The sequence below is a fragment of the Diabrotica virgifera genome, chromosome 1, assembly GCF_917563875.1.
Source record: "Diabrotica virgifera virgifera chromosome 1, PGI_DIABVI_V3a".
Taxonomy (NCBI): Eukaryota; Metazoa; Arthropoda; class Insecta; order Coleoptera; family Chrysomelidae; genus Diabrotica; species Diabrotica virgifera.
In genome coordinates, this window is record NC_065443.1 from 194,583,490 (window position 1) to 194,597,644 (window position 14,155).

The 14,155-nt window shown below is 30.5% G+C and overlaps 1 protein-coding gene across 2 annotated transcripts in view; it reads left to right on the plus strand.

The window, feature by feature from the left end:
* Positions 1-13,601, plus strand: part of LOC114333423 (lysophosphatidylcholine acyltransferase) — a 271,689-nt gene extending 258,088 nt beyond the window's left edge. For both annotated transcript variants that reach the window (XM_028283293.2, XM_028283292.2), the window contains exons 10-11: positions 6,276-6,417; positions 13,296-13,601. In XM_028283293.2, coding sequence (XP_028139094.1) covers positions 6,276-6,417; positions 13,296-13,423 — 270 coding nt within the window. In that variant the 3' untranslated portion in view covers positions 13,424-13,601. The remainder of the gene's footprint in view (positions 1-6,275; positions 6,418-13,295) is intronic.
* The last annotated feature ends 554 nt before the right edge of the window (positions 13,602-14,155 follow it).

Consider the following 14,155-nt stretch of genomic DNA (forward strand, 5'->3'; position numbering starts at 1 on the left):
AAATATTGTATTTTGTGTTTGTGTGTTTTTTTTGTAAAATTTATTACTAATTTTCTTTGTTTATTTGTTGCATTTACATAAAAAGATAGTTTTTAATTGTTTCAAAAATGTTGCATGTAGTGGTTGTGTTTTTGTTTGTAAAATGTATTACAGTCGAACCCGCTTATTAGAATACCGGTTATAGGAATATCCCGCTTTAAGGAAGAGAAATGTGAGGTCCCGAAACGTTTCTACTAGCTACTAATGATCGGTTATTAGAATATTCCGTTTATATGAATACTTTTGCTTGGCACGAAGGGTATTCCAATAAGCGGGTTCGACTGTACTAATAAATTATTTGTATTTCTTTATTTGCTACAGTGTTACATTGGTTACCGGATTAATAATCGGTAATCTTCAATTGTCAATTCAGTCATGGCTTACTTAAAATTTAGATAAATTTAAACACCTAAAATAATTTGCTCCGAAAAATGAAAATATCTCGAAAACTAATAAATTTGGGCATAGGGAATGTTATATAAAAATTAAAGTACGTTAATGTTACTTTTCAATAATGATATAAAATACAGGGTGTTCCATTTAACATTACTGAGAAAATAATGTACTTGCGTTTTGACTCACCCTGTATTTGATATAAAGAAAATTAGCAATATCAATACTTCTTAAAAATTTTGACAATGAATAAAAAAATATGGCATTAATAAACCATTGCTCTTGTGCTTATTTTTATTTATACAGGGAGTTGAACTTGTTACGATTTTCATACAAAATTGATTATAACTTTGTAAATACCCTGTATAACATTACAAACCTTTATATTTTTATGATGGAGAAGTTAACAGGATTTCGAATATAAATAAAATACAGGGTGTTCCATTTAAAAAAACAAAATTTAGGTCTGCCACTGTGTTATCGAACACCCTGTAATATTCTAACTAATTTTGTAATGTGAAGCTCAAAGGTGGCTAAAATTTTTGTTATTAACTTTTATTGCTATCTATTACTATAGCGGAGCTATTGAGCTTTACCCTACTAATCAATCACCCTGTATATCAAACCATCCATGACGAGATTCCATAAGAGAGGAGATAAGACTCTCCTGCGGATATCCTCTGGCTGCCTGTGGTGTTATTTTATCTCCAAGTAATGTTGGATATACGACAGTGCTCATCAGCATGCAGTCGATCTACCTACAGAATATAATGATGTAGTGCAATTTTGTTAAAAATCCTGCTCTATACGCATATTTTTGCTAATGAATCGGAAATATCTATTCTTTTTCCAGGATTAAAAAAATGAACACCATGTCCGTGGTGATATTTTCCAAATCGAACATTCGCTATCTTTGTCATACAACGCACTCATTCGAACATAATGTGCTGGCAAAACAGTGACAATTTTAAATATTTAACACGGCTTCAGGAATATTCGGAGTTGTTTATGAGTTGTTTATTAAATGATATTGATAGTGTATTTGATAAGTAATTTATTTAAGAGGTGAGATTAATAAAAATTTATTTATTGTTTATTATTTATGGAAGATCCAAGCAGAGAATACACCAGGATATATTCTGTTGTCCAAGTATTTTGTTGTTAAAGATGTTCAAAATGTATATAAGCCTTCCATAGTAACAATATATTATTAAAGAAATCACTTTTAAGTATTAGTTTTTATTGTATAGTATAAATTATTGTAATCACTGAATACATAGTTAGTGAAAAAATAATCCTATAATTTAAGCGATTACACAAGTAACGGTTATCTAAGAACATTCAAAAACTGAACGAAAATCTCTATAATGCTAATGACCCAGCAAACAGACTTAAGCCCAGTTACGTGATGATTACGTTAAATTTACGGCAAATTTCAACGAATACGTAACATGACGGGAAAAAAAATTCACCTATATATTAGTACTTCCTTTATGCATGTTTGATATTAGAATAATATAAAATCATAATGACGAATATACTACATGTTTTTTATAATAGGTGTAAATGTCGGTTACATCGCAAAGGTATGTTTATTTCACGTAATAATCACGAAACAGAAATAACTTCCTTTGGTTAAATACGTATCGTTTGAATTTTACTCACTGTATTTTATGGACGTCGAAAGATTAGATGTATTTTACGTAAAAGTAATGTAAATAATACCAACATTTAAATAAAAAGTTTATGATTTCGCTTTTAAAATCATTTAGCATAACTATTTCAATCCAACTTTGATTTGAAGCTGTTTTTGCTATTTTTTCTTTAAAAATATCACAGGAGCTAAAATGATGTTGAGTCTAATTTTCAAATCGCGCGCGGTGATGACGTACTACCAAGCCTTTCTCCTCCTTTAAATACCATCACGTGACCACAGTGACTAACATAATTATGTAGTTGGTTAGAAAACTAAATTAATCGATTTATCGAATAATAGATACGTTTCGATAGGATTATTTTTTTTGTATTATTCTGGTATTAAAATGGATTTTTAGTAAGACCAATTAGTTAATAGTAGAAGAAGTCTAAAAACAAAAAGAAAATATGTAATACTAATTTAAAGTAAGTAAAATAGTTTAACTCTAATTTAAAAATAACCGATTTTTATAATCGATGATCATAACCTCCAATATCAGCTTCTTACATTCAGCGTTGCCAGAGTTGGTACAATTGTACCAATTTGATACAATTAGCCGATATTTGTACAAAAGTACAATTTAATCATTTCTGGTACATTTTCAAAATGTTGCCACCTACACATCTTTTACTACACATCTGTATCCGTACCTATGCAATCCAAAATTATGTGGAATGTTCGTTTCTCATTAAATAGAGAACGCATCATTTTTTATTAATAGTTTGTATAGTATGCAGCCCACATCGCATGATATGAGATGCTGGGTAAACGACATAAGGTTTTTCACAAACAAAACAAGATAATTCAGTAAATTCAATATAAATGTCTGCCACGGTGTCCATCTGTTAGTGAGGTGAGGTACTAAACTTAATAAAAATGGCAATTTACTATGAATAACATGCGGAGATGCTGAATAAATTATTATTTAGATAAACATTTTATATATGTATTTTATTATAATCAATTTTAAATATTTCGTACTTTAATATTTTTAAATGTTTTATATAATTTTTCAACATTAAATTGTAGCTACTTCTACTTAATTTATAAATTACACCCATAGGTGGAACACTGACTTCGGTATTTTGATACAAATATAATTTTACAATTTACATATTTGTATGGGATTCACAGGTTGTTTCTACGTACTTCCCATATTCTTCCTTCTAGGCGTTTTTGTTTTTGTTGACATTTGACAGGTGTCAAATTTCAAAATTTGACACCTGTCAAATGTCATACCAACATCAATATATTAATTATAGAACAGTTTTGTTTGCTTATGTTGTTCATTAGTCAATTTGTCGTATTTTTATATAGTTTTAGTTAATAAAGTTTTAAGTCTTGAGTTTTCAGGTTATACATTATATAAATCGCTGTGTCTAGGTACACGCTAACGTGTACGCAAATAAAAAAGTTAGGTACACGCGAATTAACCTTCATCAAGCCAGTGACGTCATTATTTAGCGTGCGCAGTGACTTTATATAGTATTTTTACTACAAAAGCGATATTACGTAGGTCAAAATTTTTGACGTAAGAGAACTGTCAAAACATTAGAATGTGACTTTTCATTATTGCCATGTTTATTATAAATGTAACTTTTCATTATTGCCATGTTTATTATAAACATTCAAATAATGAAAAGTCACATTCTAATGTTTTGACAGTTCTCTTACGTCAAAAATTTTTACCTACGTAATATCGCTTTTGTAGTAAAAATACTATATTTTGGTACACGCTATTTTGATATGTTTAGTGTTTGTTGTTTGTTTGATAGAACATATTTTTATTAAGGGAAGGGGAAGGGAAGCAAACTTAATTGTAATAAAACAATATGTATATAAAAGTATATATTCAGGTTAGCAAAATAAATATTAGTTAACATGATATATACAAAATATTGCTAAAATAATTTTTATACGTAATTTAATTATACCAGTGTATATTGGTGTTAATTTTTGCTGTGGTGTTTATTTTTATTTATACAGGGAGTTGAACTTGTTACGATTTTTATAGAAAATTGGTTATAACTTTGTAAATACCCTGTATAACATAAGATACCTTTATATTTTTGTGATATGGAAGTTAAGAAGATTTTGAACATAAAATAAAATATAGGGTGTTCAATTTAAAAAACATAAGTTTGGTCTGCCACTTATCGAACGCCCTGTAACATTCTAACTAATTTTAGTAATTTTGTAATATGAAGCTCAAAGTTTGCTAAAATGTTTGTTACTAACTTTTATTGCTATCTATTACTATAGCGGATCTACTGAGCTTTATCACACTAATCAATCGCCCCGTATATTTTACCTTATTACTTCTGCTACCTAATCACGAATTTTTGTCTCTTATCTTTTTCATACTGTTTTAGAATGTTGTTAAACTCATTAAAAGAACTAAATAATTGTCCACGCTCCATAGTTAATTTAAAAAAAACACTAAACAAGAAAAAAATAAGGAAACTCTTTACAAATCAATACTAAAGTGTAAACATAAAGCGATTAGACAAATTCTAACCACACTCTAACACTCGCGATACTTACAGATACTTAATACCACAGCATACACGCGGCTCAAATTAGCGTGTACCAAAAAAACCAGTCATAGTACACGTTAAATAATGACGTCACTGACTTGATGACGTTTAAGCGTGTACCTAACTTTTTTATTTGCGTACACGTTAGCGTGTACCTAGACACAGCGTAGGTATATAAATAAGTATGCAATAATTATAATAAGTTTTCGATATAATTCAGTAGGGCTTTTCATCGACTGTCATTTGTTTCGAGCTTCTGTCAAATGTCGTATAATCCGTGTATAACATTAGTATACATGGATTATACGACATATGACAGAAGCTCGAAACAAATGACCGTGAATGAAAAGCCCTGTTAAGCCCTCTTTTGTTTACCGTTAAAAAATATTCATTTCAGACCAACATGTTTTTATTTATTATTATATTTACTCCTATAAAAACCCAAAACTCTGTAATATACGAAATTTGCTTCAAATAACATCAAAAAACGGATTTTTAAATTTTTGGTACAAAATGTGTTGATTTGGTACATTTTTGTGTCACTAGTCTGGTACATTTACAAAAATTTCTCTGGCAACACTGCTTACATTTCTCACAACAAAAAATGAAACGTGCAGAGCTTTCGTTCCCTCGAATCATTTTAGGCGGGTTTATTTATAATAATTTCTTTTGTATTAACGTTTACCTCACTGCTCGAGGGTTGAAGTGTCGATGGTGCAATTAGAAAAAACAAGAAAGCCTCCTGTTCGAAATAAAAAGTGACCTGTGTTGTGTTGGCATATTTTTTAATGTGTCTTTAGGTCGGTACCATTTTTGGTGCATTATCTTGTATAATAATAATTATACAAGACACATGTTTTAAAGTCTCTAAATTCTACTAAATAAATACATTTTTAACACTTTATATATATAACAGCGCTAACAGGCCTTATAGGCCTACGGCTTTTTAACACTTTATATGCTTGTTTTATTTATATTATATGAGAATAATTATTACGTGATTCATTAGTTAATTAAGGTCGAATTATTTACGTGAACCGAGGACGTATCTTTCACGTGAAAACTAATATATACGTTCCCTAAAAGATACGTTAATCAACACGTATTTGCAACATGAATTTCCCGAAACATTTTATTGCTATTTAAGGTAAATAACAGGTCTATTGAAGACGAGTTATTCACGTAATTTAAAGACGTATTTTCAATGTGACATTCCAACCAATTTTTCACGTGAAATTCACGTAAGCAATTTACGTATATTGGTGACAAATGTACCCAAAATTCACGTTATTAACACGTGGGTCTGTTTGCTGGGGACAATGTCATTGTAAACTACTAATGTTTACATGTACAGTTTCCATAGGTAGGTACCAGTAATAATTTTACTACACGTAATTTGCCGTGTAAAGAAAGAAAAAGTAGGGCTAGCTCCGTAAAATATTTGCGCCTACACTCTTAAAAAATTTATTGAAACTGAATGACTGGCGTCATTCATGGCCAAATGACTGGATGACAGTTTTCTGTTTGAAACCATTAAAAATATTAGCTAACATTCATTTAGGTTTCACGTAAAGATTGTTTTTTTAACTTACCTATTATTATTGTTGCAGATATATGATAAAAGTGGACACGGTCGACTAACTTGTGAGGACTTCTGTAAAGCAGCTTGTCAGACAATAGCATTAAGTAAAGACTATGCTATGGAAGTATTTGAACAGGTGGATAGAAATCAACTTGGTTATATTACGTATGGTAAGTTCTTCGTATTCAAATTTTAAAATTAATCGTTCAATAATTTCAAATATACTTATGGCTCAACGGTAAGAGAGCCTACCTTTGGATTCAGGAGTCGTGACTTCGAATCTCATCAGGGGTAGGAAGTTTTTCGTTTATATTAATAAGTGAAAATAGTTTCTATAGACGTTCGTACAATTAGCGTCTGTTTGTTAAGACAATGAAGTCGGCTTTTAAAGTAATAAGACGTTTACTCAACACACACTACACTAGGTATCTGATTGCAAAATCAACTGTACCATGACAACAGAAATTAGTTGTCGAGGCATTAACCTAAATTGAGATTAATTGTATCAAATATATTAAACATTTACTTCAATTGTCAAATAAACCATGGCTTTAATCAATTATAATACCGCAATATAGTCCAGACAGGTCAGACGAAAAAAAAACCAACCTTGCATGGCGGGCTATCCCAAAATTATATTATTCTAACCTTTAAGGGAACAATACAACTTATTGAATTTAAAGGAGAACCGTTTTTGCTCAATATCTCTGCCATTTTCAACTTTACGACAAAAATGGTAACAATTCAAATTATTGCAAATGAGATTTCCTAGAATTTCTTTTTTACAAATTTTTGCTGCAGTCGATATTTTCCGAGTTGAAGGGGAAACTAGTGACAAAGTATAATTATTGAATTATCTAACTTATTTTTAACTTTATGATATAAATGTACATACACAAAAATAGAGAGAATTATATTTTATACAATTTTGATCTCTTTCATTTTTCTGCTAAAATCAATATTTGAGGTTTTACGCGGTAATGGCGCGAGCATAAGACCTTGCGGGAATTGATTTATAGGAATTGTTTTTGTCCAATATCTTGGTCATTTTCAACTTTTGACAAAACGGTAAGGACTTAAATTTTTTTTTTTTATTTATTTATTTATTTAACGGAAAATCTCCTTTTTACAATATAAAGATATATAAAAATTTTTAACACTAACCTACTAACAAGTAAATATATCATAATAACATATTACCTACATAAAATACTTAAAATATATAAAATACAAAAATTACATAAATTACACAAATACTCCCTCAGTTGGTTCCTAACAAATAAATATATCACAACATATTACATTAAATACTTCCTCAGTTGGTTCTTAAACCTGGTTTGACTAACTCCCAGCAGATCTGTAGTTTTATTAATTTCATTACCCAGTCTATGAAATCTAGGTATAGGACTATTATATCCGTAGTTGGTATAATGAAAACTAATTGAGAATAATGGTTTATCTCTAATATTTACAGTGTTTAATTTAAAGTTGATTAGCTCCAACAAATCCGGGCAAGTTATATTACCCTCCAAGATTTTATGAAGAAATAAAAGATCATTAATAATTAAAGTTTTTTCAATAGACAACAACTTTAAATGATTATTTATTCTCTGATAAGAAGAAAATTGAGGCATATGTAATCTCCACCGACAAGTTTTCAAAAACCTATTCTGGACTGCTTCCAAAGATAAAATATGTGATCGATAATGAGGTGACCACACTGGTGAAACATACAATAGGATGCTGCGTACTAAAGATAAATACAAAGTCCTGAATGTAGAAACAGAAAATTCTCTAGAGTTTCTAGTTATAAATCCTAAAGTTTTCAAAGCTCTACTAGTAATAGATCTTAAGTGTGAGATAAATGTCAAAGAACTGTCAAAAATTACTCCTAGATCCTTGATTTCCCCAATTTTCTCTAAAGGAACAGAATTAATATTATAAACAAAATTTACAGGATTTGTTGATCTTGAGAAAGTTATTGTAAAACATTTGCGTGGATTTAAAGACATGGCATTATTGGTAGCCCAATTAATAAAGCAATTTAAATCATCTTGTAACTTGAAACAGTCAGATAATTCAGAAATTTCCATAAATAATTTCAGGTCATCAGCAAATAACAAAAACTTACAATATTTAAAACATGAAGCTACATCGTTAATGAAAATATTAAATAGTAAGGGTCCCAAATGTGATCCCTGTGGGACGCCAGAACTTGCGTTTATAGGAATCGAAGTAAAATTTTTTATTTTCACATACTGAATCCTGCATTGTAGGTAACTTTCCAACCAATTCACTAAATAGTCTGGAAATCCGATTTTAATGAGTTTTTGTAAGAGTAAATCGTGGTTCACTGTATCAAATGCCTTCGAAAAGTCAGTGTAAATCGAATCAACTTGGCACCTCTTTTCAAAGGCAGAAGTGATACAATGTTGATAAAGCAGTAAGTTTGTGTTGGTAGACTTACCACTCGTAAAACCGTGCTGTTGTTCGATCAGAATATTTTTACAATACCATGACAAGGGTTTATATAACAACAGTTCAAATAATTTAGGTATTGCAGAAAGTAATACTATGGGACGATAATTAGCAATATCATTTTTCAGACCATTTTTGAATACAGGGGTAATAAAACTATCCCGCCATTTAACAGGAAATTGTTGTAATTTTAACGAAGAATTAAATAAATAATTTAGTGGTTTGGAAAGACTACATTTACAATTTATCAAAAAATAGGCAGGGATACCATCCGGACCACTAACCAGTTTACCTTTTAAAGAGCTAATTCCTTCATAAACTTCGCTTAGGGAAAATTGTATAAATGGAATGTCAGGCTGCCTAAAAATATCGTATTGCACATTTGACACATCTATATTATCACTTTTATAAACACTAGAGAAATGAGTAGCAAATAAATTACTAATGTCTGTACCACTTTCAGCAATTGTACCATTATAATGCATTTTATTGGGGATACCGTGATCTTGTTTCAATGAGTTAATGTGATTCCAGAAGTATTTTGTATTTTCACTAACCTTCAGATCAGTACTAGAAATATAATTATCATAACATGTTCTTGTCAAAGTTTTACACTGAGCTCGAAGATTAGAAAAGTTTAAATAATCACCAGCTGAGTTAGTACTTTTAAACTTAGCATGAGCTGCCTTCTTACAAGATATCAACTTTTTAAGTTCAGATGAGAACCAACGAGGATATACAGATGGTTTGTATCTTCTAATAGGTACAAACAAATCTAATGCTAATTTTAGAATCTGATAAAAAATTTCAATGCTAATGTTAATATCATCATTAGCTAAGAAATACTCCCAATTAATTGGAGCAAAATAATCATTTAAAGCTATATAATCAGCATTCTTAAAATCATAATACAGAATATCGCAAGACAAAGTATTAATATCACTAACAGTTAATTCACAGGAAAGTGCAACATGGTGGTAATTGTTTGACAATAAAGTGTCCACCGCTGTGTCAACAGTAATTGATTCCAGAGCATCATCATTACAAAAACATAAGTCAAGTAATACTCCATGCTGATTTGCAACTACATTGGCCTGCCTTAAATTCAAATATGAAAAACTTTCACAAACCGTTAATGCAGGATATTCTGCAGGGCAAGAGACAGAAAGACCATCCTCAGTAGAATAATTCCAAGTTGCATGTGGAAGATTATAGTCTCCAAAAAGATATAAGCTACTATTAGGGTTGTTTTCAACAATAAACTCTACTGCAGAGCAATGATCCACATAAATATCCTGATTTGATGATGGTGGAATGTAAACAGCTCCAATAATAACAGTTTCGTTATGGCTTGACAAAGAAACAAACAGATGTTCAACATTAATAAAGTGAGTGGTAAGATGCGTAGATTTAAACTTACTATTAACTAAAATTAAAACTCCACCACCTCTATTCTTTGAACTAGTATTTAAGTTTCTATCAGCTCTGAAAACACTATAATTGTTGAAACAAAGCTCATGATCAGTAAAATTATCTGTCAACCATGTCTCGACCAAAATAATAACATCATATACACAATGTGCAATAGCGTTACGTAGCTCAACTAGCTTTGTACGGATCCCACCAACATTCTGGTAATAAAGTAATAAAGGAGAACGTTTCAGTTTTTTGGAGCTTTTTTCACAATTGTTGGCATACCACGGATATATTTAATAGAAATATCAAGTTCACCATTATCTTTTCTTGCCTGAAGTTCAGACCGAACCATTTTTAGCTGGTCTTGCTGAAATTTAGTGTTATCGTAACTAATTTTAACTCCATCGGTAAGTTTATTTTTAGATTTCATTGCATCTTTTATTACATAAGAATTATTTGTAACAACTTTAATAGGCCTGGATCTACCATGATTTATTTTGCCAACTCGTATTACTTTAAGCACAACATTGGAATTTATACCTAGTTCATGAAGGATAGGTTCCAAACTGGCTTTATCACTATCAATCCTTTCTTGTAAATTGGTACTAGAAGACTCTTTAACATTATACACCATTAAGTTGTTTGCCCTAGTAATACGGTCCTGAACTTCATAGGATACTGTGTCTGAGTTTATGGAACTAGCGCCTAAATTTTTTAAAACTTGAACTTCCTTTTCCAAATTGGCAATCTTATCCACCAAGGAAGAACCTTTGTTCTCAAGAGCAGCAAATTTATTAATTAATTGGGGAACTTTCTTGAATGCAGATTTACAATCATCACAAAAGAAGATCAATGAACGTTTTTGAACTACAATAGCCCGCTGTTCATTGGCACACAAACTAGAACATTTTTCTTCCAAATGGAAATAAACACCACAGCTATCGCAACGGGCCGATTTTTCATCATCAGCAATATTAAGACGGCATTTTTCACATTTCAGTGGCATTCTAACCTCAATTTATTTGCCGTTAAATAAAACTATAAAAAATGATATTTCCACTCGGAAAAATTATAACAGGATTACAAGTACACCATAAATTCAAGATCCAACAACTTTTTTTTGTTTCAATTTTAGTTTAAAAACACAAAAATACAAGAATTATTACAGACAAAAATGACAAGCATGTGCACGATTTATAGGTAAAATTGTTTCAATTCACATTTCTTACAATTTCTTTTTTGCAAATTTTTTTCTGCGATCGATTTTCTGAGTTAACGGGGAAAATTTTGACTGATTTTGAAAACAATTATTGAATTATCTCGTTTATTATTAACTTACGGCATAAATGTACGTAAATAAAGTGCAGGAAATTATATTTTATACAGTTTTGATTTCTGTACTTTTTGTGCTACATTTATGTAGGTACATTCATATCGTAAAATTAATAATAAACGAGATTATTTCGTTCATAGGAGATCCTGACCAATAGAAAGCTACAGAAATAAAAATTAAAGTGATAATTTTTGATAATATCCCGTCGTCAAGTATATTACGTCAGATGCCTTTCGTTGCTACGAAAAAATTCATTCAGTGACATTAATGACAATTAATGTTTTAAAAGTTATAAAAGTGATGACTTTCAACCGTCAAATATTTATAACAACTGTGTGTTTAATTAGACTAATTTGTACCTACATAAATAAATTACAATAAAATTTTGGTTTTGAACAGTTTTATTCATGAAATAATCGCAGCAAATTGCTCTAAAATTATTATCGAATTTTTGCCCTCGTGACACTTTGACATAATTTCACTCCCCTTCGGGTCGTGAAATTAATACTGTCAAAGTGTCACTCGGGTAAAATTCGATAATTTTGGAGCTCTTCTGCAATTACTACTGATTTTTTTCATTCATAGTAGATTCTGACCAATAGAAAGCTACAGAAATAAAAATTAAAGTGATAATTTTTGATAATATCCCGTCGTCAAGTATATTAGGTCAGATGCCCTTCGTTGCTACGAAAAAATACATTCAGTGACATTAATGACAATTAATGTTTTAAAAGTTATAAAAGTGATCACTTTCAACTGTCAAATATTTTTATGACAACTGTGTGTTTAATTGTACTAATTTGTACTTACATAAATAAATTACAATAAAATTTTGGTTTTGAACAGTTTTATTCATGAAATAATCGCATCAAATTGCACTCGATCTCTAAAATTATTATCGAATTTTTGCCCCCGTGACACTTTGAAATAATTTCATTCCCCTTCGGGTCGTGAAATTAAAACTGTGAAAGTGTCACTCGGGAAAAATTCGATAATTTTAGAGCTCGTGTGCAATTACTACTGATAATACAATAATTATTATTCATTGACTCGGAAAGTATCGACCACACGAAAAAATTTTTAAGAAATAAATTCGTAGTTGCAACAATCTCACTTCTCACCATTTCTGTCGAAAAATTGAAAATGACGAGATATTGCTCAAAAACGGTTTTCCTTTAAATTCAAGATGGCAGCTAACACGGGGTTGGATATTCAGTCGCGATTTTAAATTATTAACACTATTATCGGCCAGTCATAAAGGTTAGGGAAATAAAATTTGGGGTAGCCCGCCATACAAGGTCCAATGCTATCCCGACTGTAATATCATTACCAGTATCACAATACTGTCATGTCCCGGTGCCGCCCAAAATCCCGACAGCCAAAATCCTGACAGCAAAAATCCCGACGGCCAAAACACCGACACGCCAGAATCCGTACACGCCAGAATCCCGACAGGTCAAAATCCCGACATGCAACAATCCTCGCATAAGTAAAAGTTCCGACTTTTGTTTAATACTTTTAATACAAAATACTGTTGTTTAGTAACAAAAAATAAAAAACAGATGGCCATAAACCAAAAACAAGAAATAAATTTAATTATATGTTAAAAAGAAACTTATCAAACCTGTCGCGATTCTGGCCTGTCGGGATTTTGGCCTGTCGGGATTCTGGCGTGTCGGGATTTTGGCCGTCGGGATTGCGGCTGTCGGGATTTTGGCTGTCGGGATTTTATGGTAGACCCGGCGGCGACGTAGACCAATACATTAATTATGTACACTGCGTAGTCCATGTTCATTTTTAATTATTAATTTTTTTTTTTAGAAAGTTTTATCAGTTATGCTCAGAAAAAAGCAGAATTTGCAAATTTCTTCAGTCTCAGTTCCGAGGAGAAGAAAAAGCAGCGGAATGGAGAAATTTGTCCCAACTACAACAACAAAAAAGCTGACTGATCCGAGATATTAATCCATATGTAATGTGTAAAACAAAGCAAGTCATGACAAGTTATCTTGGTCAGTATTAGAGTAAACGCGACCTGACATTTTTAATGAGAATTGATAACAAGACATATTATTTTGTCTGTAACCGTTTGTACAATCAAAGTATATAAATACATTTACTTTAAATAATTACGTTTATTATGGGTGACTCATTTTGAGTATTACTATGACCAATTTTCTTACTATTTCTTTGTTTTTGATGAATTCTTTTATTCTTTATTTGCTAGCATCCACAACATTTCCAGTTGTTCACTTTATGTGTACCTAGATGAAACTAAAGCTTACAAAATTGAAATAATCTTTACATATTAAAATAATAAAAACACATCAATGTTATAAAAGTTAATAAAGATATTATGTTTCTACAGAACGCAAGAATCTAGCAATTTACAGAAATTCACCCTGAAAAATGGGGATTAAGTTTTAAAGTATATTAGAAATAAATAAGTATATTAAAAAAATTAGTAAAATTATTTATAAAAGAAAAAAATCTTTAAAAAGAGTTACATTACAGAACGTTTTGGGAATAACAATTCCATCATCAGTACTTTTTACATATTAAAGGACATGCTTGAACCACCAATATAATAATATGCGGGTGAAAACCCTTAAGAAATATAGTTTTAAAATGTTTACATTATTGTATTAAATTTAGCGTGATGTTTAAAGTATTCCTGGATTTAA